The sequence below is a fragment of the Peromyscus californicus genome, unplaced genomic scaffold, assembly GCF_007827085.1.
Source record: "Peromyscus californicus insignis strain IS unplaced genomic scaffold, ASM782708v3 Scaffold_2__1_contigs__length_46816999, whole genome shotgun sequence".
Taxonomy (NCBI): Eukaryota; Metazoa; Chordata; class Mammalia; order Rodentia; family Cricetidae; genus Peromyscus; species Peromyscus californicus.
Window position 1 is genome coordinate 38,791,341 of NW_026294540.1, and position 26,087 is coordinate 38,817,427.

Consider the following 26,087-nt stretch of genomic DNA (forward strand, 5'->3'; position numbering starts at 1 on the left):
GTTTCAAGAAGGCACTTGAAACACAAAGGGGTGGGTACTGTCTGGGAGATTCCCTGGATGTCAGTGTGGCTGAATGAGGTTGATAAATTGATACTGCAGTGGAGAACACAGAATGGTTTTCTGAAATCCTTCCATTTATTTCCCAATCAACAAAGCTGGCATAGCCAAAGGCTGTATAACTATGGATGATTTCCCTTTAGTAATGGTTGTGTCTTTTGTGGGTCTAATACAGGAAGAAGCTCATGGTTGGATGCATTGTTTGAACATGTGATCTGCAGCATGTCTGGAGAGATGGGGCTCTATACTAGACTGCAGCTATCCTCAAGACTTGTATTTTGAGATTTGCAGCTTCCTGGATGCTCTAATACAGATTTACATCTTTTTTTAGTATTTTCTTTGAATTTTTCTAGTATCATTGAGTATTGTTTGTGACTACTATTTTTGTCATTCTCCTGTCAATATTGTTGTAGTTTGGATGAGAGTAGCCCCCATAGACTAATATGTTTGAATGCTTGGTTCCCAGTTGCTGGACTGTTGGGAAGGATGGGGTGTGGTCTTGTTGGAGTAGATGTGACCTTGGTGTGGAGAATGTGTGTCACTGGAGGTGGACTTAAGAGGTTTCAGAAGCTCACACCAGGTCATCTCTGTCTCTCTCTGCCTGCTGCCTGTGGATCAGGATGTAGCCCTCAGCTTATTCTCCAGTACCATGTCTGCCTGCATGCTGTCATGCTCACCATCAAGATGATAATGAACTAAGTCTTTGAAACCTAAGCAAGCCCTCAGTTAAATTCTTTCCTTTAAATGAGTTGCTTGGAAGGTGGTGGCTCATACCTTGGATCCCAGCTCTTTGGAGGCAGAGGCAGGGGAATCTCTGAGTTAAGGCCAGCCTGATCTGCAGAGTGAGTTCATGGGCAGTTCTTTATAGAGCCAACTTCCATGCATCCTTCTCAATCATAGATTGACTATGTAAGGACACCCCTTGGTGGATCCCCACACCCAGGCAGGCAAGACCCTCCCTATACTACTAGATCTCACTTGAAGTTGCCATACTTTGCTCTTCCAGTAAAATATTTTAGACTAAATGACTCAGGAAGGGAAAGGAAGGGTATAAACTAAAGTGGAAGAACCCATGATGCTTCTGATACTGGATAAGACTGAAACACTTTAGCCTTTGGTGCCCAATCCATTGACCAGTCAGCCATTTTTATTTTATGTTCACTGTCGTAGGACAGGGAGGAGCTCGTGATGGATTCCAAAGGGAAACATGATCTCTGCCCTTCATAAACACCAGGCAGAAATAAGGTAAACCTAGTGGGAAAAACTTCACCCCATTTATTTATATTATTAGATATATATTTTTAATTATTCTTATTTGATGTGCACTGGTGTTTTGCCTGCATGTAGATCTGTGTGGGGTGTCAGATCCCTGGGAACTGGAGTTACAGTTGTGAGCTGCCATGTGGGTGCTGGGAGTTTAACCCAGGTCCTCTGGAAGAACAGTCAGTGCTCTTAACCACTGAGCCATCTCTCCAGCCCGCCTCCCAGTTTAGTTGTATTTTAAAAGCTTGAAAATTAAATAAACTGTAAATAAAATTTCCAAAACAAGTACCAACCCAAAGTGAACCTCACCAAACTCTGAGAAGTCAAATGGAGACCCAAACAGATTCAAACAAGGAGTGATTATGATCAGAAATGCTATGTCTCAGTTTTAATGAAGCAAAGGAAAGTATCACATATTTTTGGAAAGATTATTTCTATTTGTAATATTACAAACAACATTTGATACAGATTTCTTACCAGAACCACCACAGTATCTCCCATTTCATTAAAAAATTATTGATAAGATTACAGAGAAATGCTTATTACAATCAGGATGCAGAGAGCAAGCTGGAGCTCAATGGGGTTGGTCCCTAGAATCAGAAAAATCTCAGTTCTATCATTGACTTAATCATTTCCTGTAAATCACACAATACATGATACTCAGCACAGACATTGAGCATGCTCATTGAATTACTGAACACCTACTCATCAAGGGCAATTAAGCTGATTTAACTCAAATTAGATTCTCTGATGTTAGGTGGCGCAGCCTCCTTGAAGAACAGCAGAAATCTTACGGGAAACCCAAGCTCCATTTGTGATTTCACCTTGACACAACTTTCAGGATGATGGGTTTCTCTGGTTGAAAAATTGTTCGCTTGCTTAACTTCAAGGGTATCTGTGGTAGTTGACGAAGCACATTGAGAAGCAATGAATGACCCAGCAATCACAGCAAAGCAGAACAAATCCATTAAGGACAGTGGTATTTTATATACACAAAACCCTTTGGCTTCATCTCTAGAATTTTTTTATACATACATCTTCATTAGGACTGGGTAGTGAAAACACCCAAGACTACTGTTCATGCAATAAAGTCATTTTGGAGTAATTATTGTATATAGAACCTGAGGGGGAAGAATATGTCGACCCATGTTCTTCATTCATTCGAATTTAAGTAAGAAGACTGAGTTTTAAAATTTTGGATCACATTTTAAGTATGTGGAAGACTGTTTTTGATAGGCAGTATAAATGTAAATTTGCATTTGTTGACACATAGAAGGTAATCCTGAACAGATGTCAGCCAGTGCAGCTGCAACTTCTCAGGCCGGTTGTGCCTGTCCAGTTTAATGGCGGGCAAGAATTTGTGATGTTTCCTAACATCTCCTCTTAACCCCCGAGGGTAGTGTGAATGGGAAACTTCTGAGTCATTCAGTTTTTCCATCAACCATTTTACCTCAGTCTCTTCAGCCTTATGGGAGAAGAGAACATGCCAAGAGAGTAATCTGGTCTCCATAGATGGTGGGGAAACAGTTATTAAGGAAACTGAAGAATGTCAGCTTATGGAAAGCTTTCAAGATTAAAATCTTTTTCTCTCCATCTTTCTGAACCACTGTATAGACAGGACAGCTCCTCAGCTGCCTTGGGTGACAAATGAGGGGATAACGACCTCTCTACTAACAGCCATGAAGAAAGGACTGCTTATGAGAGGAGCTGAGTAGCTACATACAGCACTAGAAATTAGCCTTGTCATTCATTGCTTTATTTGGAAGTAAAAACAATTGACCTTTAAGTTTGAGGAGGGGGCAACATGTCAACTCCTCTAAGTGTATTTTTTGTGTTTTAACAGCATGCATCTATTCTCTCCAGAGATACACTCGCAGAAAGATAGGCCTATATGCCCATGTATGCTTACACGAGTAAATTTAAAAAATAAAAATAGGTTAAATGTGTATTTAAGAACTCCAGAACAGTTGTAAAATACTCCTTAAAATGTATTTAGGATATTTGCAGTCATCCCAGCAAAGCGGTCTTGGTAGAGTAAGTAAACAAAAACAAGGTGAAATTCAAAGACATAATCCTTCCATGCAGAGAACAAAACTGGGTATATTGCCTTAGTGATGAAAAGAGGCTGCAGACATCACTAGAGCAGAGGAGTAGGTGGGCCATGGACAGACAGCTCATTTGAATGGCTTAGTCACCTACTTCAACTTGAAGAATAAGGACAGAATGAAGAGGGCAAACAATAGAAAACAGACTTCAGAGAACATAAAAGAAGTCTTCATGTAGCACAGTTATGAAAATGTGAGATCAAATGGTCAGGATGGTCATGAAGGGTTGAAGTTCTTTATGTGCCCTGTACTGTCTGAAATCAGTGTTCACTGCAGCTGAAATGGATCTTTTAAAGCCATGCTCTGGGTAAATCATTTTCATGTATCTGAGGCGACTAGGCACAGTGAGTTTTTAAAGTAATAAAGTTAAAAGCGGCGCTAGTGCCAGGAAGCCCTCCATTTACAAACCACGGCAAGGTGATCATTATGAGCTATGAGTATGTGCAACAGTTTCCCCATCTCCAGTTAGTCACACAATTTAAAACCTGGACTTGATCTCAAAGACACTATGCTTAATCATGTCATGCTGATCTGCATGAAACCTAAATAATTTCTCTGTTTGTGCTTTATCCAGACACAGACTTGCAGCTCAGAATGGAAGGTCCTTAAGCTCATAGGTCAAATCCTGTATTTCATACAAGGCAGCATAATATGATGAATGACCAATTTCCCCTTTCTGTAGGTGATACTCTAAATTAAAAAACAAAAAATTTCCAACTAAATGCGATTTATAGAGAGAGTTTCCTGCCTCACCTGTGTTTCCTCACAAGGCTGGAGGGTGAAGTTCTGCAGGACTCTGACGACAGCAAGTTTCATGCTGATGAGGGCAAACCTCATGCCAAGGCAGTTCCTGGGTCCGTTCCCGAAGGGCAGGTAAACATAAGGATTGATGCTGCCCTTGTTCTCCTTGCTGAACCTGGAGACAGTGGGGATGCAAATGAGACTATGGAACACAAAGATTCAAGAGCTCCATGTTTGGAGTTCTCACACCCTCAACCAGGATGGTGCAGCTTATGTTTGTGGACTTGCAACTGAACCCTTGCTGTGGATATCTCACTATAAAAATTGTAAATCAGGGGCTGAAGAGATGGCTCAGCAGTTAAGAGCACTGGCTTCTTCTTCAGAGGGTCTGGATTTCATGACCAGCACAGGTACCTGACACCCTCTGGTGGTCTTTTCAGGCACCAGGTACACATGTGATGCAGATACATACAGGAAAACACCCATACACATAAAAAAGAATAAAAATTAAAAAAAAATTGTAAACTAATGCCATGTCCCTTAAAGAGAGGAGCCTCTGATGTTGAGCTGAGCTGAGCTGAATGCTTATAGAGAGGAAATGTATCTTTAAATACCAAAATTCTGTCCAGGATGGGTATATGTTCCCATTCTGAAAGACATGTCAGAATTAGAGTGAAAAGTATGCTACGGCCTCAACCTTCAAGAAGGCAGTTTCTAACCAAACAGACAATGGGAAAAGTTCTTAAAGCTAATGGTAAATTTAGGAACCAGCACAGAACACATGAAAAAAGAAGAAAAATCCTACATATGTAAATTTAGATATCACTTATATCACCCACTACCTAGTCAATAAATAAAACATATACATATATGACAAGAGGTAGTATATAGGTTAGTGTGGCAGGCTTTCTTTGGACTGCCAACCAGTTCCCAAATCATGACAGAGAGGCTGATTTTTAGTTATAAATGCTCGGCCTTATGTTTGTCCCACTAGCTCTTATAAGTAATTTAACCTGTTTCTCTTCATCTACATTTTGCTTTGGAGCTTTTTACCTCGCTTTCATTCTGTATGTCCTACTTTTCCATGATTTCTTCCATGATTGACTTGCTGGCTGGCTGACTGGATCTGAGCATCTGCCTCTCCTCTCTTTCTCTCTTCTCTCTTTCTCCCCTCTCCCCAAGCCAAGATTCCTCCTCCTACTTATTAACTCTGCCCTCCAGCCCCACCTATCACTCTTTTGCCTAGTTATTAGACCCACCAGGTGCTTTAGGCAGGCAAAGCAACACATCTTTACATCGTTAAACATATGCAGCATGAGCAAATGTAACACTTCTTTATGTCATTAAACAAATCCAACATAAACAAATGCAACACACCTTAATATAGTTAAAGTAATATTCCACAATAGGTTAGTGTTTAAGTAATTAGTGATTCATAATACAAGTAAAATATACTAGCTTTTGCAAAACCTTTACATACATACAAATAAATCCTTGAGGACATATTTCACTATTAAGGCAGCTAAGGTGAACATTTTGGGACTCTGAATGGCCATGAATACTTTTTTTCTTGTATGATTTTGCAGCATCAAGAATTATCACTTTGTAATTTTAAAAGGTTTAATTCCCAAAAGACATATAGATGCAAATGATACAAAATCACATATATGAAATTTCCAGTAGTCAGCATAATATGTTTAATTTGCCTGATTCCTAGTGGGGACTACTACCCAAGGCCTCTGTACCTTTCAGGGCAGAACTCCTCAGGCTCTGGCCAGTATTCAGGATCCCGATGGAGAGGATAGGTTGGTACCATAACTATAGTTCCTTTGGGAATGAACACGCCATTGATTTCCACATCTTTCTTTGAGATCCTTTCTAGCCTGTTAGCAGCTGGGTACAATCTGAGAGTTTCATTCACTACCATGTCCAGGTATTCCATGTCCATCAGGGCATCATAGGTGACAGGTGCCTGGGAAGAAGAAACAGGTGTTTCCAGATGAGGTTTGGACTCCAATTTCAATTCAGTTTCTAGTGCTATTGCATGTCAGAGGCTCCAAGGGCTAACATCCATTAGTAGATCTTAACCTTAATAAATCATTCTGCACCTATGACAACCTTTGTCCTGATTATGGCCCAAGGATGTAAAGTATACATTTTAGCAGAGGAGCCATTTGGGACACTCCCCTGTCCAGATCCCCTCCTCATCATCATCACTGTAGTGCTCTGATTTCTTTCCCATGTGAGCACATATGACAAATATGACAGTTACTCTCAGACAAAGTGCACTGGTGTCACGGTCTCGTCTGCATAGACCAGTCTACACCAAGGAAACAACACCATTGCAAGGAACTACTCCCCACTCTTGGTCCATATCAGGCTTTTTAGATTGTTCTGGTATTGCATGAGTGTGTGTGTGCATATTCATGGGATATGGACAACTGCTGTGCACTGACCTGTATGTGGAAGCCAGAATCCAACCCTGGGTGTCATTCCTCTGGGAGTTCACTTTATATATGTTTTTGAAACAGGTTTGCAGTGGCCTGACACTCATACAGCAGGCTGGGTTGCCTGGCCAGTGAGCTCCAGGGGAAGACAGGCTCACACTGTCTCTGCCTCCTCAGTGCTCCAATTACACCTTTTCCCCCACATGGGTTCTGGGATTCAAACTCAGGTCCTCACAAAACAAGCATTGTATGCTTGAGCTGGGTCCCCACCTTCTCATACTAGGCAACTCCTGCTTGCTAACTCCCTGTGGGGTAGCAGGTGTAGTAAGTTGGAAAGAAAGTTACAATGGAGACTTCTGGAAAGACGCACACTAGAAACTGCCTCTGTGTGTGAAGAAGAGTCAGAGCAACAGGAAAACAAGAAACAAAACACGATCTTTGTCAAGGAGAGAGGAAGAGCTTCAGAAACACAAAGGAAGTAGTAGGACATGGAAAACGCATGGTAGAAAAATGGATGATTTATAGAAAAGAAACCAAACTGAAGATGGCTCTGGATGCCCTGCTCCCCAGTTTCAGGGGAAGGGGAAGGCAAAGCCCCTCCAAAACAACCAAGAGGCTCTGGTGAAAGGGGCAGGGAGTCCTCCCTCCAGGACACCCCCACAGCCTCCACAGACTTCAAACCAATGAGGAGTATGCTGAGACGGGGGCTGACTCCTGCAACTGTGAAGAGGAATCCCACCGTCACTCTGGATGATTCAGAATGGAGAAGCCAGCTGACATCTTTATACAGAACCTTGCATTGGAAACTGAATTCCTGCAACCGTGAAGAGGAATCTTGCTCTCACTCTGGATGATTCAGAATGGAGAAGCCAGTTGATGACTTCATACAGAACCTTCCCTCGGAAACTGAACTGCTCAGGGAGGCAGAGAATTGGGACTGATCACAGGACAGGGAGGCTGAACTTAATGTGCCACAACCCTAGGGCAAGAGATTACCTGAGCGACAGTTATGGAAAGAGGCAGGATTAGACACTTAGGAGCTTAAAGTACATGTGGCCGGAGGCTGAGGAAGTAAAGTGCTCACTGAAAGGTATCCCCACCATCGATTGTCCTGACCAGGTCTCCATTAGCCACCCAAGGGGGTTGGACTTGGACACTCCCTGAGGGATCTGTCCAGCACACTGCCTGTAATGCCAGCTATGGTCAGCAGAGGGCACTGACACTCAAATTACAAGAGTGATGCTAACTGCACTCAGGGCTTCAGACAGGACTATCAATTCCATTATAAACCATAGGAAAGAAAAGACTCCCCTAAGACACACACACACACACACACACACACACACACACACACACACACACACACGCCATGCTATCCAACTGGACAGTAGAGCCATTGAGAGTAGTGTCAAGTCAGCCTCCCGCGACCAGTGAAGGCCAGCCTAGCACCATAGATAGGCCAGACAGGACCCCAAGAATATCAGCAGAGATAACTGTCCAGGCACCTGAGTGACTGGTGCTTACCCTTATGTGTCACACTGGTTTTCTGTGTTTTACTTATTACTTACTTATTGTCGCGGTAGAAAACAAATACACCAGAGCCAGCACTGTAGTAGAGATCATGTATTTCTGGACTGGAGAGATGGTTCAGAGTTTAAGAGCACTGGCTGCTCGACCAGAGGTCCTGATTTCAATCACCAGCAACCACATGGTGGCTCACAACCATCTATAATGAGATCTGTTACCCTTTTCTGGCCTACAGGCATACATGCAGGCAGAACAATATATATATATATATATATATAAAATCTTTTAAAAAGAGATTGTGTGGTTTTTTTTTTTTTTTGATTTTTCGAGACAGGGTTTCTCTGTGTAGCTTTGCGCCTTTCCTGGAACTCACTTGGTAGCCCAGGCTGGCCTCGAACTCACAGAGATCCGCCTGGCTCTGCCTCCCGAGTGTGTTTTTATAGATTGCATTCATCTCCTATGTCCCTCCCTTTGTTTCTCTTTTAGACTCTTGCTGGTGGAAGAACCATTGCATGGCTCTTTGTAAAAATTCTCATTGCATGTGATGAGACATGTTCTTGTGAATCCTTTACCTCTGCCCTCCCTCTCTGGGTACCACCCACTCACCTTATTGGGCAGAGCTCTGTCAATCTCTTCCTGAAGCTTCTTTTGCACACCAGGGTGGGTGGCCAGTTGATACATCACGAAGGAAATGGACGTGCTTGTGGCTTCATAGCCAGCAAAAATGAAAACAACTGATTGGGCTGTGATCTCCATATCAGACAGAGCTAAAAGGAAATGAACATTTCATATAAGGAAGATCAAAGCAGGACATCATAGTTGAGATGAAAATAAATTCAAATGGTGCTCCCAGCCATCCGGAAACAAACAGAGAAAGACAGTCCAGCGTCCCTGGGACTGAATTCCACTCTGGTGCCCACCTGTGGCCTATCTGTCCTGTTAGACCTGACTCACCACCACAAATGTGTAGTTCTACCCACCACACATTGTCCTCATACATACTTATAAACATCAAAGAAATACAGGGGTTAATATAGACTGACAACTTGAGAGGATCTATGATCACCTAGGAGACAAGACTGGGCATTTTTTTGAGGGATTGTCTTAAGTTGCTTGGTGTGGGAAGACCCATCTTAAGTGTGGGTGGGACATTCCATGGCCTTGGGTCCCTTACTGAGCAAAGAGAAGATTGTGAGATAGGCAGCAGCATTCAGCTCTCTGCTTCCTGACTACTAATGCCATGTGAGCAGCAGCCTCCTGCTGCTGTCACCAGGACTTCCCATCCATGATGGACTGAACCACTAAACTGTGGGTCAGAATAAACCTCTCCTTAAGGTGTTTCCAGGGTATGTGGTCACAGTGACAGCACGAGGGACCAAGACAAATGCCTTAATATTAGTAAATGTGAGACAAAACAGGTGGGAAATGGTTGAGTGTCTGTCCTGCAAACGCTTCACTCTGGTGGAGGAGTGTACGCAAAAATGTATAGGGAGTCTCTGTACTTCCCCTAAGCTCTGCTTTGACCAGAAAACACTCTAAAATTAAAGTCTCTTGTAGCAATCGAAATGAAAGAACAGACAATGGAAGACTCCATGAGGCCACATAAAGGGGCCCCAAGTGGACATGCCTGACAACTTGAAATGTAAACTAACTAAACATAAGAAGAAAGTAACAGGGAATGCAAAAGATCACACTGCTGGAGACGAATGAATATATTTTTGAATGAAATTTTATAAAGCAAATAGTAAGGCTTGAAAACCCTTCCTGTGATGGATAATGACTAGAAATATGGAATAAATATGAGAATTTTAAAGCTATTCTGTGGCTATAACAGTAATAAAAGTTTATGTCACAAAGCTAGCATGGAGGATGTTATAAAGCCAGGGGCCTGAAGAACGAAGAAAAGCAGGGTATATAGTTTCCCTGATGCTATTTATATAGAGCAGAATAAGTTACAGATGAAGTTATTGAACAGTATTCCACCACTCACTCCCAGAGACCATCCTGACTGCTGGACAGTGTGCTTCCTGATTGGGGTCTAGGTGCAAATCCCCAGGTATAGATCCAGAATCAGTGGGATTGGAAAGGACTGAGAATCAGACTCTGCTCTGACAGATGACCTAGCACCACTGAGGACTTCTGGGCATGAAATGCTTCTCTGTGGCTGCCCTACAGGCTCTTGTCCCGGTACCCCCAGTGTACTTCTAGAAAACTCCTGTGGATATTAAAGGTATCATTCATTGCTTGTCTTTCTGAAATTTGTCAGAAGTTTCCATTCTGGACCACCCTCCCATGCACATGTCCTGACACCCTCTTCTCTCTGGGCTTCTTGATCCAAACATAGTGAAGCATCCTGGGTTACCTTTCAGGGACTCTTTGCCTTTGGAGTTCTGAGTGTTTATCATCAGCTGAAGAAAATCCACTCGGGTCTGGAAGCAGAAAGAGAAATGTTCACAATGGACAATTAGAGAAAGAGTACAACTGACATGTTCACAGCCTGATACATGATCAAACGATGAGCATTCTGACACAACACCACATTTTACCTTCTGATTTGTTTCAAGATGATTTTGCTTCATCTTCTTTACAAATTCACAGAAAAAATCCAGTAGCTGGTTTGGGAAAATAGAGATACTTAGCATCTCAAATAGTGGAGTAAGGAATGGAAACATAACTACGGAGAAAAGAGAAAGTGTAAAGAAAATCTACACTGAATTCTTATTCACTTATTAGAAATCAAACACAATTTCAGCAAAGTTCCAAGATCCATTTGTATTTCAATTCCACTCAAAGGAAGTACCAAAGTGATGTTTACAAATAGTTATCTTTATAATACATCAAGATATAAAACACTCAAGATATGGGCTAGAGAAATGGCTAAGTGGTTAAGAGCATTTGCTGCTTAAGGGAGATCCAATTTGGATGCCCAGTACTTGGCATTGAATGGTTCATAGCTGCAACTCCAGCTCTAAGGGATCAACTCCCTCTACTGGACTCCAGAGGCATGATACTCACATGTACATACACATATATACACACAATTAAAAATAAACAAAAATTTAAAAATAATATAGGAAGAAATATTTGTTAATGTTTGATTGCTTCATATATGCAATGAAATAACATATTCATTCCAATCCCTTTATTTCTTCTCCAGCTTCTCCAGTATCCCCCTCAAGATATCCCTTTCACAAATTTATGTTGTTGTTTAATAAGACTGAAGTGCTGTCCTCTTGGCCCCATGGCCATCCACTGAAGCATGGGAAACTGACCAGTGGCCACATAATCAAAGAAGAATGATTCTCTCTTCCTTAGCAGCTATCAACTGCCAAACATTCTTCAGAAAGAGGTGGAACCTAGAGAGCATCTCTCATATCTATGGAGTGAATATTGGTTGGCTTGATCTAGTGTAACTGCTGTGAGTGTGAGAGTGTAGGAGCCATGCATATCCATAAGATGATGTTCCTCCTTACCTTCCAGTGTTTACATTCTTTGTACCTACTCTTCAATAGAAATAAATTTGATAACAGTGCATACATTTTAACAAAAAGTGGGTCAAAGATCTAGATCTAAGATGGGTGTGGTAAGCACAACCCTTTAATCTCAGCATTCTTGAGATAGAGTCAGGTGGATCTCTCTGAGCTCAAGGCCAGCTGCTCTGTATAGAAAGTTCCAGAACAACCAGGGCTATGGGAGATCAACTCCCACATTTCCCCCCAGGGTACTCTTGAGGAGAGTGAAGTGAGAAATATTTAGATAGAAGGATAGAGGGAAGAGAAACTGATAGAAACAAAGAATAGTCTCAGGAGGGCCTGCATCCTTCTCCACTGGTCCCTTGTGTCTCTACTAACGGGTTATTAATAGGAATGCCAAGGGGAGGAGCAAAGATTACCACCTAGCTCAGCCAAGTGTAGACCCTTCTAATCACCTAGTAACCATGCACATGGTCAAGCAATCCTCTAATGCAGCCCTGCTAGATAAAGCAAGCTCAGATCTCACTAGGAAATCTTTGTGGGCCTCCACATCCCTCTTCTAGATATAATAAAGGGCCTCCCAGACCCTCAGATAGACTGTGCCTGTCTTAGGTCATCCTTCTTGATTAGTCTCCTTACCTGTCATGGAAAAATACTTTCCAACAAGCATACTCTGCCTAATGTTGGAAGCTATCAAGAAGAAGGTTGCCTGTCTTTGACTACCAGCTTCTGACAGGAGTGGGTACAGAGGCTAACTCAGCTCTGACTCAGGTCCCTGCTGAGCTTGCAAACATCCACCTCCCAGTAAAGGAGTAGAGGATAATAAAGATGGAATATCCTTTTTGGAATGGGTCTAGGGTGATTACAGCAGTCTTAGCTGCACCAAGCCCTTTTCTAAATCAAAACTCTCTCCTAACAGATGTTCAATAAAATTTTCAAGAGACTGTTTTAATTCCCAGGAGAAAGCAATCATTTCAAATCACTTCAAAGTATCCACTCAAGTAAACAAAAACCCATGCTAATTATAAAGACACTTTTTAGCTGTTTAAGCAGCAGGAGAATTTCTGTACAAACTAACTCAATTGTGGGAGGCCTACCACTTTCTCAACAGAAACAGAGGAGGAGTGGAAACTTTTAGGAAGAAGACAGAAAAGCTCCCCTAATAATGACACCTTCACTTAAGTTTTCCAGGGGCCACTAAGACCATAAAATTGTATTTTGGCTATCATAAAAAGTGTTCAATTATATCTGAAGAAAAAACATATTCCTTTAAATATTAATGTTACCTAATTTGTCTAGACAGATATTGATGGAGTAATAAAGACAATTCTAGTATGAACATGACTATACATATATACTTTTTACAAACTTATATTCAACATTTACACTTTTAAATATTTACATTCAATATTTACACTTTTTGCAAACTTGTATTCAAAAGGGAAACTCTATAGGACTATTTTACAAACTTTAGCACATATCTAGAAGAGATTTCTTAAAAGAACTATTTACCCATACTTATATTTAAAATCAAACTCTATTAGCAAAAATCTAGAAGAGATTTCTTAACTGAACTATTAACAAGACAGAAAGTATGCAAATCATTTCTAAAGTTCAGAGTTTATAGTCAGCTTTGATATTATTCTGAAAGTTTTCTGGAGAGTTTGAAGTCAGAGCCTAATTTATCAGTGGTTCTAAGCTTGACTGAGGGTACAATTCCCTCTTCTTAATTTTTAAAAGCTGTTTTTTTAAGATTATCATGAGTGTTTTAAAGTGGTTTGTTGACAAAATTTATTAACATTTTAATTGCCTCCTGACAAGCAAGCTGTTCACCTGTTTCGAGTTCTCAGTAGGGAAGGCTAAGCTTTCTAACATTGTTTGGGAAAAAACAGTGCATTTTGAGCTGAAAAAAAAACACACGGAAAAAACAGTTTTTGGACCATGTAGTACTGGCATGTCTGTTAGACTTCATTTACCAAACTGCTTTTCTGTATATCATCATCCTGTTACAAATTACATTATGGACTACATTTCCCAAGCTGTCTCTCTCTACATTGTCAGGCTATTATGAATGAAATACATATCCCATGCTGCCTTTCTGGGTCTGGGAGAAAACATCTATTTACACAGTCTGTATTCATGCTGAAACCAAAGTCAGATTTTTGCTCTTATCCCAGGAGGTTTTTGGCTGCCCTAAGCTTACATTAGGACCCCTGCATTATCATTTCACAGGTGTACCTCTCTAATCAGAGTTTTTTCACCTGATACTGATTCCAGAGTGTGTTATGCCTGTCCCTGTGCACTCAGACAGGCATTTGTAGCCAGAAGCAAAAACCTCAACCTCACTAGGCCAGTGAAAAGGAATGAGAATACTTGAAAAAAGAGGTTTTTTTAGAAAGTTTTTTCCCTGATAGAAAAAAGAAAAGAAAGAGCTTCTTTGGCAGCTGTGGGTGCTGTGTAGCCTCACCTACCAACTCGCAGCTTGCAGTTGAGCAGGCAACTCTCCCCATTCCTGATGGACTTATTTATATGGCCAAATTTACTCTCAGCTTTTCTCATGCTGTCATTAGTGCTAGAACTTAGAACTTGTCTCCCTCATTGCAGGGAGGCTTCAATGTCTCACCTACTACATTCATGCCAGAATCTTCTCTTCAGCTGCTGTTCCACTCTGGGGGGGATGTTGTCCCTGATCAGCTCTCCCCCTGCACTTTCCTTGGTGTCCCTTGCTAGGCTGTAGCTGCAGAGGATTCCTGCTAGTGTGTAAAGTATCTTCTGTTTTCCTAATACCAGCTTGAATGGGACATAGGACTAGCAGAGAGGATTTGCCCTATTCAAAGAGGTTTTCTGTTTTGTTTTGGGTTTTTTTTCTAGAGCAATTACAGGTAATTTTCCCATACTGATAGAAGTTATTTCCAAATGAGTTAAATTTTTGCCATTAAAGAAAGAGAAAAAATCTGAGAAGAAAAGACTCAAAAATCTTCCAGTTTTTGAGAGAAATATTACTAAGTTTTTTTCCAAGACTTCTGTTCCCTAAACTTTGGCTTCATAGCCAAGAGGAAACTAATTCTGATGGTATGATGTTTTCATACAGTAATGCTATCAGTGGAGTGAATTGTTTTTATTTCATCCACATCTATCTCAGGGAAAATTCTTTCCTCTGCCACTCAAGACTCAGATTTAAGCTGTATACAGTCCAAAAGCTTCCACAGGAATCTTTTTCTGCCCATTTTTCTCATAGTATTTTTTTCATAACTCTGATTCCTCCTGGAGTTAACATTCATAGTCCCACAGTTGGAAAAATCAAGGATGTTGTATCTCTGTCTTGTTGCTTATTTTTTCTTAAGTTTTTTCTTATACCACATTCCTATATCCTACCTTATATTTTTCCTTCTTGCCCTAATTTCTTTTTTTTACTTTTTTTTCAAGACAAGGTTTCTCTGTGTAGATTTGGTGCCTGTCCTTGATCTTGCTCTGTAGACCAGGATGGACTCAAACTCTCAGAAATCTGCCTGGCTCTGTCTGTGACTGCTGGGCTTCAGGGCTTCCACCACCACTGCCTGGCTTTGCTCTAATTTTTTTCTACACTATATTCCTACATTCTACCTTACATTTTTTCCTTAATTTTTTAGATAGAAATTAATAGAGAGAAAAAAAGAAAGAAATCTCGATAGAGAGATACTTGCTGAAGTCTCACTTTGGCATTTCTTTCAGCTACCTTACTTTTACTCCTGAAAATAGAATACCCTCGCCTTAATTTTTCAATATAACCAGACAGGTCCAAACTTCCGGCAGGACCCTCACCCTTCCTTTCATCAAGTCCCTGGTCCCTGTTCCTTGTACTATCTGAGGGAGACCATCTCCCACATTTTTCCTCCAGGGTGATCTTGAGGAAGGTGAAGTGAGAAATATTTAGATAGATGGATAGAGGGGAGAGAAACAGATAGAAACAAAGGATAGCCTTGATCCTTACCCACTGGCCTATTCTGTATCTTCTAAAGGGCTATTTATAGGAATGCCAAGAGGTGGAGCAAAGACCTTCACCTAGCTCTGTAGACCCTTCCAATCACCTAGTAACCATGCATATGGTCAAGAAATCCTCTAATGCAGCCCTGCTGGATAAAGCAAGCTCAGATCTCACTAGGAAACCTTTGTGGGCCTCCACACAGGCCTGCATGACCCTGTATCAAAAAAAAGTTTAAGGAATGTATGGCCCAATTAAGATGAAACTGGGAGGAAGTTAAATGTTCATAACCTCAGCTCTGACCATGAGACTTAGAGATTAAAGCACAGCACATTATGAAATTGTACATCATACAGTTTTAAAAATGTGTACTTCAAAGGATCCCATCAAAAACATTAAAAGACATCTCAAAATAGAGAAAATATGCCAACTATATGTCTGTAAAGTGACTGTTATTCATGACACACATCAATCTTACAACTCAATGGAAAGCACATAAACAATTTAGCTATACAGGAGCAACAGTTGAACAGATATTAATCTATGAAAAGAACATCTCCCAAGTGGAGGAATATAATTACCACTTGGAAAAAGCACAAACCAACACTCATGCTGCTATACTATTGAATGTCCACTAGGGTATCTGGAGTGAACATCATGAAATAACAACAACCCCAAGTTTTGAATGGGAGTCCTCATGAACTCTTAACCTGAAAATAAAATGCTGCATCTATCAAAGAAAAAACTCAGTTGCTCAGTAAGTCAAACATAGAAGTCCTATGTTATTTACTAATCTCCCCCCAAGGGCCTACCCAGAAAACATGAAAACAAATGTTCAATCATAATCTCAGTTGTCAATGTCCATGACAGCTTATTTGCAGCATCCCAAATCTGAAAACAATTTGAAGGACCATCAGATGGCATGGAATTTGTTTTGTCTACAGAACATGGGAGTGGCAACAAATGGTTCTGTTGAATATATTGTGTTAAATGAAAGAGGCTACTCACTAAATCCTATGTATTCTATGACATATTTATATTGTATTTCTATGGCAAACCTGGGAATTGTCAGATCTACAGAACAGTGAATTGGTGTTTCTTATGGCAAGGAGGAATGGAAGACGAGAAAGAAATGGTACAGATTTTCTTGGATAAAATATTCCATGGCTTGACAATGGTGATGGATATACATTGCCTTGTATGAGCAAAAATTGAATTACACATTGTAAGCAGGTAAATATTTTTATACATGAATTGTATTTCAGTAATGATGAATGATATTATTTTGATGATACTATGTGAGGGAGTAAGAAAAAAAGGAAGTAGATACTTACATACAGAGAGAAGAAATGGGTTAAGCAAATCCAGACTTGTTAATATCTTCTTGGCTTTCTGCACAAAGGGATCCTCTGGGTTGTTGAGGGAATCTACATTCACTCCAAATGATGTGCCAGTGATCACATCCATGCTATAAGCTCCAAGGATACTGAGAAGAGAGACATGGGAATCAATGTATGCATCTGAGGCATCTCATAGTTCCAAGCTACCCAGGCAGGAAGCCACACAGTCAGAATCACATGCTGGATCATCAGTGGGGTCTAGGCTCCTATCACACTCACATATGGGGCCTTTACCTGGTGTTGGTTTGCAGATGTCCTTTTCCTAGAGTTGAAGGGACACTAAGGTACTTACAGTCCCATCACCTACACCACCACTTACTCTTTCATGATGATGGGCTTCCCTCTCTCTTCTTCTCGTCTCAAGTTTCTCACCAATGTGTCTCCATACTGTCCAATGATGGGGAACATCTAAGCACAAAGCACAGCATCTGTAGCTAAATGAGGAAACTCAGGTCCCAGAAAGACAAATCATCCCCAGTCATGAAGCAATGAGTGGAATGTTACAGTGGATTTTATAAAGGGTCCTCTGGGCATGAAGACAGAAGATCATCTTATAGGAATTGTAACTCAGAGGATCAACCCTTGGAAAGGGACTGTGGGCTTGTTTTCTACCTTTCCCCAGATTCATTGCATAAGTAAATGCCCTCTTCCTCGTCACCTCTTTGAGTTTTCCACTGGTGAAAGTTGGAGACAGCAGTGTTCGAAGTCTCTTCCATTCTTCATCCTCAGATATGGTGATGGCCTTTTTCATAAGTCCCGCTGGACCAAAAGCCTAGAGTTAAAATTGAAAGCCAATTTATGTTGCAGAAGTTATGTATATGTCCACAGCCACAGAAAACATATCAAACATCATTTGTTTAACAGATAGTTACTGGTCCTAAGTGGCATGCCCACTTATGATTCATTGAAATCTCTTCACAGCCTATATACTCATGAGTGTCACCTATCATCAGAGCATGGCTTCAAATCTTTCTTTCAAAATCTCTTCTTAAATGGAAACCCCTCTTGCAAGGGAAAAAGCGTTGTTTGGAGCAGGCTGTAGCACAAGGGGTGGCTCAAGCCCTCAGGCAGAGGGTGCTGTGGTAGCTTTTAGAAGCAGTTGTTTACATAATAGGGAGTTTTCTGCTTATGCAAGTCCTGGGGAAATATATGCATGTTCCAGGGAGAAAACTTTGAAGGCAGCAGTCTTACCATGAGAGTCACAAAAGAAACAGTCTTCCTTGTGGCCCAAAGACTGTGGTACCAATAGGGTAGATTCTGAGAAATTTCTTGCTCGGCTCTGAATACAAGATGTAACAAGTATATCCATTGCCCTACACTAGAGCTTACACAGAAGGAACAGGAATAGTGTGGGTTGATGGAAAAAAACTGAGATACCAGAATCTTTCTTTCTAGGAACATATGAAAGCAACAGGCCCCTACTATAAAACTGAAGACAACAAAAAATGTTGTAATTCAGACAGTTAAATGATTATTGTGGGATGTTTTCTAAAGCTTGCATTTTAGAAAACATCTCATACTTCTATACATAACTTTGTTAAGGTAAAAATAATTTCAGACTGTCTAACATATTGCTACTGTGAACAGCCAGCCTAGACACAGACTGTAAAAATAAAACGTCCTACGTTTTGTAGACCCTGAATTTGTAACTTCCTGATTTGACAGATGCTGTCCAAAGATGTTTCAGGTAAGACCGTCTGTTCTGTATATTGCTTTTACATGTTGGACATTTAATGAGGAGATGAAAATAAATCTGGGGCTCTGATGTTAGCCAAATGCCTAATGTAGTCAATATGCTATATAAATAAAGAATGTCTCTGGTTGGGAAAGAGAGAGAGAGAGAGAGAGAGAGAGAGAGAGAGAGAGAGAGAGAGAGAGAGAGAGAGAGAGAGAGAGAGCTGCTGAATCCTCAGATGTGAATTCAGTCCCCTTCCTCTTTGGGACCTGAACCCCACTGAAGCTGGACTTCACAGTTCTTCCAAAGGAGCAGAAAACAAAAGCCCTACAGCATTCTTCAAGGCTGTTTATAGTAGAAATGGACTCAATTGGCCTTAGAACCAAGAGATAGAGAGATGGCTCAGAGGCTAAGAGCACTTGTTGCTCTTGCAGAGGACCCATGTCTGGGTCCCAGTACCTGCATGGCAGTTCACATCCATCCGTAATTCTGTGATATCTGACACCCACTTCTGACCTTCACACATGCATGTGGTGTATATATGTATATACAGGCAAAGCACCCATACACATAAATTTTTTTTAAAAATTACATGGTCTTGGGATACTGTTATCTTAGGCTAGTTCTCCAATACGTTTACCAACAGCATAATCAGTTGGAGAGCTGTTGTTTTTAAAATTATGGCAATTAGAAGAGATTAAGAATTGGGAATGATGTCAAGCATGGTAGCACACATCTTTAGTCCCAGTGCTGAGAAGGCAGAGGCTAATGAATTGCTGTGAGTTCAAGGAAAGCCTGGCCTATGTAGTGATTTCTGAGCCAACCAGGTCTATGGAGAAAGACCCTGTCTCAAAACAAACAAAAATGAATTGATGATGGAGAGAAAATTTATACAAAAGCCTTAGCCAACTTCACGCTTGATAGTGAGAGCCTGAATGTTCCACCCTCCAACCAGGAGCAGTTCCGAAGGCTCCTCTCACCACTGTTATTTGGTACTATCCTAGAAATGCCAGTTAGTGCAATAAGGTAAGAAAATTCAATTGAAGACATGCAGATTGCAAAGCAATGAGTACAAGTGTTCTGATTTTCAGGCACCTCCATTGTCCATTCAGAGCACACCAAACAGCATACAGAATACAGGGAATAAAGAAGTAAGTTTGGAAAAGTCATAGGACACAGTGACATCACAGAATTCAATTGAATTTGTACATAATTGCAATGATAAGTGGAGAAATATTGAGAAAATTATGTCATAGCAATAACTAGAAATTAAATACAGCATAAATGTAACAAAATATGTGTTGGGTCTTTCACCTGAAATTGTCTATTTAGCAAGCAAAGGCAGACTAAAAATTAGAGAGGTATATGCTAGCCATGAATTAGAAGACACAACACAGTAACAATACTTCCCCCATATTTATTTCAATTTTTATCAAATCACACTGAGCTTTTAAATTCAGACAAGATATTCATAATTTGGAGAGAAAAGCAAAGGTCCAAGAACCAACCGAACAATTCTAAAAAAAAAAAAGTAGGAATAATTAATCTACATGAGGTCACTCATCAAGAGGGAATGGTCCCCATAGAGGGAAAACACTGTGATCAATTGATTGAAGAAAATAGATGAGAAAGTGTCCCACACGTGTAACAGGACTGGTAAGTTTTGGAGGGAACAACTTCTCCCAAAATGGCATTGGAACAATTGAACATGCATGGTACGACAGAAATCTTTACCTGACCTCTGTTTCTCATGCCAAAAAAAATTACAAATAGATTATCGATGTAAATCTAAAATATGAAACTACATATTATCATTAAAAAATAAGAAAGTTAAGCAAAATATTATCAAACATGACTCCAAAAACATCCATAAAATGCATCAAACACTGCCAGGTAGAAAAGACAGGCTTCTCATGATCACTACCACATGTTTAGAAGGAAGTCCCATGGTGAAGGGACAGTCCTGTGTCTTCACTGTGTAGCTTCAACACTAAACAGGATGTGTAACAATGTCCAAAACACAAGAGAGAGAGAGAGAGAGAGAGAGAGAGAGAGAGAGAGAGAGAGAGAGAGAGATCAGGGAATGCCACTCAGAGGATAAACTCCCAATGATATCAAAGCTAATTTCATCTTAGTATACAGGCCGGAATATATTATATTTATGCTCATGCAAGACATTACCATTTACAAAAACCAAGAAATATTCTGAGCATGGTGGTGGCTCTTTATTGTGATCATATAATTCTTTCCAAATTAAAATTTCATGAAAACAAATCATTATATTTCCTAAAAAGGACACCTACCCGACGGTTTGTGAAGACTGAGTAGCATTCTTTCACCAGCACTGTTTTGATGAGCTCTGGATCTGTGATAGCCAGCACAGGCTGTCGACCGTCATAAAACCTGAGGTGGGAAAACAGGGAGGACTGAACCTCAGAAGACGGATTCTACAGTTGGAGTTACACCCAGGACTCCAGACTCTACCCCTGAGGCTGTACAGGCCACACCGCCAGCTCTACAAAGCACAGGAACATGAACCCCTACTTCAAGTTCTGACCATAGAAGACACTGGAATTGAATGAAGGGTAGTGTGGCTGAAGCAGGGGAGAGACACTTAGGACAAAACAGCTCTTCAAAGACATCTTTAGTAAGAATGAATACTGAAACATTGGCTAAGGAGAGGCAAACTCACATGGTTATTGCCAATACTATTCATTTGTGTAAATAGTTCAGTACCTGGGTTAGAGGTGTGGCTCAGTGGTAGAGCCCTTGTCTATCAAGTGTGTGGCACTGGGTTTCACCTCCAGAGATATAAAAAATCCAGAGAAAATGGTCGATGATTCCAAAGTCAAAACTGAGTGTATCAGTGGGAACTTAGAGACAAAGAACTCAGTGTTCCTAATACTGTTTCAGGAGCAGTTGCTTTGGGACCACCAGAGGGCAGCACAGCACAGGCTTGGCATCGGGTCACGTGGCTTCAGCAGACCCTGTGACCAGGCCTGTGGTTTCTGAGGATGAATGAGAGGAGATGCAGAGACAGAGGCTCCTCCACTTGCTTGTGTCTCACAGCACAGTGGTGACACCTCCTCCAACCTCTCACCAAACCGCCAGCTGTTCTGACAGGGAAGGGCTGTGCCATAGGCTCAGCTACTCTGTGGAACCATTAAAGACATAGGCTCACAGGAGTACACAGTGCTTTACAAATACCCCACATCTCTTCTTCAAAGTCATCAGAATTAGATATACAGGGAATATCCATATTTTTTTTTAGTAAATTTAATGTTTTAATTGCTCCACATGTTTTTAGTATATAGATGAATTCCTAATCTACTTATGTACATCTCCCAGTGTATCTTTCAAAAGCAAACATTACTTTTAAGTTCACATAAAGAAGTTCTAGGTTTGACAAAAACTGAATTGGTATTGAGATGGTCATGCATTTCTGAGCACATATTAGAAGGTTCTGAGCATTAGGTGCAAAGACATTGAGTCTTGGAGCCCTTGATTAATCAGTCTGGAGGATGTCCCAAAAATACCCCCCATTATATTCTTGCTGTTCAGATTTACAACTGTGATGTATTAGACCCTGGCAGGACAACCTCCAAAGGCCTTGTCCTCATGCGGTGGAGTGCTTCATTCAACAAGCCTATGCAGTGAAGTTTCCAGAATACTCACCCCCATATTTTCCCATACTTTTTATAGCAGTCTATATCAAATTTCCACAAACCCTGGAGAAAGAAACAAAGTTCAATCCATTATTGGCCTGTATACAGTGGCTCCTTCTTTAACTGGGGTGCAAATGACTCAAATTCTATGAAATCAGGCTTCCTGTCCCTAATCAGGGATTAGAGGCAAGTTCTTATTAGAGACACCTGAAGGGACAGGGGAGATTAGTAGAATTGTCTGGAACGGAGAGTTTAAGGCTGGTCTTGAATTTTCTCAGTGTTGTATCGATTGAAAGAACTGTCCTTACTTATGGATACCAAGCAGCTTCTTGTCTGAGGTGTGTGGGCATGTGCGCGTGCATGCATGCGTGTGTGTGTGTGTGTGTGTGTGTGTGTGTGTGTGTGTGTGTGTGTGTGTGTGTGTGTGTATGTTGTCTTTGAAATCCTAGAACATTCTGAAATGTTCCTCAAGACTCCAAACTAAGGGAATGTGTACAAACCTCCCGGGTGTACACTCTTCTATCTCCTGGTTCAGTATTAACCCATCGTTTTATAGGACAAAAGTGACAGAGTGAAGCCAGACTTGGTGGCACACAACTATAACCCTGGCACTCAGGAAGAAGCAAGAAGATGGAAAAGTTGAGGCCAGGGTGGGCGTCATCTCAACATCTAAATGAGGGGAAACAGAAGAGCCACAGCTGGCCAAGGTGCAGAGAATAGGACACTTCAGAAACTGCACTAAATGGGACATCGCCTCTGTATAACAATCTCCTTCCCTTGGCACAGGGGCAGAAAGACTGCATGAGCCAGAGACAGAAAACACTACAACAAAAACTGTTTTCAAGGACACAACAGGGCATTTGCACATATGAACCCACAGTGACTGTGAAAGTGTGCACAGGACCTGAGCAAGAACAAGCCAGAAAAACCCTAGCATGGAGAGGAGAGGAGGTCATGAAGTCCCCCCCCCCCCATCTGAGGAGCTTTTGGCAACTGACCTCTGCTGGGAGAGGAACAGTTAGTTTTCCTTAAGGATGTGGCTCATGATAGATCAACCACGATCCAGTGTGTGGTTATATACACAACTGAGAGTATGTAGACAGCACAAATCAGACTCCATGGGTTACAGAAAAATACACAAAGTGGGTAGGTAGGGAAGGACTGGGGATGTGGGGGGAGCTTGGGGTGGGCAGTGAATACAATCAAAACACATTGCATGAAATTCTCAGAGAACTAACGAAAATTGAGAAAACATAAAAAGAAAAATCAAAAATTAAGAAGCGATAAAAAGAAAAGAGAGAGAAAATGGGAGGGTGAGTGGAGATGATGGGGAAATCATGCTGGGATGCAGGAATCAGTGAGAGGCCCCTTTCTACAGCAAGACAGAGCAAAGGAAACACTAGCTCTGAGTGTTCAACCCCAAAGGTGAAAAGAGGAAATGTTCTGTCATGACATCATATCTGTGACTTAATGCAAAAGAAGATTCAGGAAGGGAAATGTGCTGGGGTGATTATGAAAAATGCTCCCCTTTCAAGGGGAATGGCCTTAAGGCTTTCTCAGGCAGCCGTGGGGCAATGGAGGTCTTATTTAGATCTCAGGCCTGCAGTAAGCATCTAACTGTAAAACTTGGACTCTGACAGGCAACTGGAGTATGTGGGGAAGGAAATCCTAGCAGAGAGCAGGCGGATCGCAGGCTCTGCTGATGGCCTTCAGCATCTGAGCTCATTATAATCTAGCCAGACGCCAGCCTTGGCCGACCAACCAAAGTCACGGAGAATTAGCCAACATTCATGGTCCTTGTTGTATTTATGGTGCACTTTCAGTGTCTCTAAAGATTTGAAAAAATCATCCTTCCCGGGATGATTCTATAAAGGAGTCTGCCTTCACTTAGAAAAGTAAAAATTCTTTTGCCCTATGGTATGTGAGGGTGAGAGACAAGCACTAACTTGTTTCAGTTGAACCACATCCTACTCAGACTGTCCCTCAGGGTGCTGTCTTGGGGAAAAGAACCAATGCAGAACACCATTATTCTGTCAAACCCTCAAAAATGCCCTGGGTATTAAGACAATATGGAGCCATTGAAGTAACTGCAGGGGACACAGGAGTCCCTGAGAGCGTTCTGGTAAAGGGGAATTCCCTGTAGTCAACACACAGGCATCCTGATGCAGGGATGCTGCAGAGCTGGCCAGCAGGAAGAGAACAAGTGCTGTTCCTGAGCCCAGTGTGAAGTCTGGTCTAGTGCACACAGGCTGCTGTGGTGCTACTGTGACCAGGCACGCTTTCCCATGAGTGCTGGTTAAGGACACCTGTGCCTTCCTGGAGGCTCCACTAAGGAAAACCCCAGACTTCTCCTGCTCCTTACAGTCTGAACGTGAAGTCCTGAACACCAGGCTCTGATATGTCTGCGGTCACAGCTTTCTAACCACAGCTGCAAATATGTCAGCAAATGCTAAAGGGAAGCCTGAGTACTCTCCTGGTTGGACACACACAGTTTCCAGTGGTCTGACAACCCAGAACTTTCTCCCTAAGACTATCGTTTGCTTCTATTGAACTGATCCATACACAGATACACAAGAAGTTTCATCCACAAGAAGAAAAGAAAGCTCAAAGAGTACTCACATTTCGGTAGCCCAACATGGTGCCCAAAAAAGGCAGAGGTTTGGGTCCAGGAATGCCAAGCTTCTTAAAAATCCCATTAGAATAGGTCCCGTATCTATAAAGTGAAAGAACATTTAAGCATGGTCCAACCAGCAACGGAGACCCTCCTTCAGGATCTGTGCTAGCTGTCCTCTGCTCTAAAAACACAGCACTGAGTGGGAAATGGTTCTGGATACTGCAAGACAAAAAACAACTTGAGTTATCCAGAAGGAAGGTGTGTCAGGTGAGGGTTACAGAAAAGAGAGAAGAGTGGATGGCAACCCTCCTACAATGTCTAGGATGCATGATGGGAATTTGTGTAAAGCATGTTAGAGGATGAGAGAGAGAGAGAGCGAGCAATAGACATATGTGTGTGCACAGGGGAGAAGCCTTACACACATCGGTGCATGCTAAGGAAAGCAAGGAGGCAAGGACAGTGAGAAGAAGTTTAAGCACCTCCATGATCTTGGGACTCCCCAAACTCAGAAGGGCTGTAGTGGCCAATTGTTTATGAGTTCTCTGAATTGATGTTGGTTAGTCTAGGTGCAGACTGGGAGCCAACTCCATCTTCCCAAGAGCAAGTCTTGTCAAAACCCTCGGAGCCATAAGGTAAGAGTGGGAGGGAGTCAGAAGGGTGGGAGCTCAAGGGATCGGCAATAATATCAATAGGAACTGCACTACCAAAGCCTCGATTTCAACTTCTCCTCCATGTTCTCTTCGGATGTTCCAACAGGAAAGGAAAGGGGGCCTGTGTATCACCCCAACTCCAGTTACAGATAGGGAGAAGCTTGGACAGCTACTCACATGTAGATGAGCACCAGGCTGGTAGCCAGCAGCACCCAGGTTTCCATGAAAAGGTTGGGGATCAGCTCCATCTCAGCTTTCCTTCAGCAGTTCTGGCTCCAAGTTTCCCTCCCAGCTGAGAGTCTTGCAGGGCTCCCCTGCTGTGCCCAGGTGAGATCCAATGAGGCCAGTCTGCAGTGTTTATGTGCTGAGAAAGGAGGAGGTGTCAGCGATGCAGCCAGTAGAAAGCCCTCCCTTGCACTGCCTGAACTCGGAGAACTGAGATGGCCTTTTCAATGACAGTTATCAAAAGTTCATGCACAATCCTACTCTGACCTCCTTTGAGGACATAT

General features: G+C 41.7%; 1 protein-coding gene across 1 annotated transcript; it reads right to left on the bottom strand.

The window, feature by feature from the left end:
• Positions 1–2,140: 2,140 nt before the first annotated feature.
• Positions 2,141–25,826, bottom strand: LOC128120647 (cytochrome P450 3A25-like). Its single transcript, XM_052754803.1, has 13 exons — positions 25,756–25,826; positions 24,934–25,027; positions 22,325–22,377; positions 20,953–21,052; positions 17,633–17,746; positions 17,294–17,382; positions 16,909–17,060; positions 10,687–10,814; positions 10,503–10,569; positions 8,747–8,907; positions 5,912–6,138; positions 4,179–4,341; positions 2,141–2,215 (listed from the first exon to the last, which is right to left on the bottom strand). Exons 1-13 carry the CDS (start codon positions 25,824–25,826, stop codon positions 2,141–2,143), a joined length of 1,494 nt encoding a protein of 497 aa, XP_052610763.1.
• Between the last annotated feature and the right edge of the window lie 261 nt (positions 25,827–26,087).

Coding starts and splice junctions, on each gene's coding strand:
- LOC128120647 (XM_052754803.1), bottom strand. CDS start 25,826: ATGGAGCTGATCCCCAACCTTTTCATGGAAACCTGGGTGCTGCTGGCT. Junction 17,061..17,293: donor AAGCCCATCATCATGAAAGA/GTAAGTGGTGGT, acceptor CTCTCTTCTCAG/TATCCTTGGAGCTTATAGCA. Junction 10,570..10,686: donor ATCTTGAAACAAATCAGAAG/GTAAAATGTGGT, acceptor TTCTGCTTCCAG/ACCCGAGTGGATTTTCTTCA.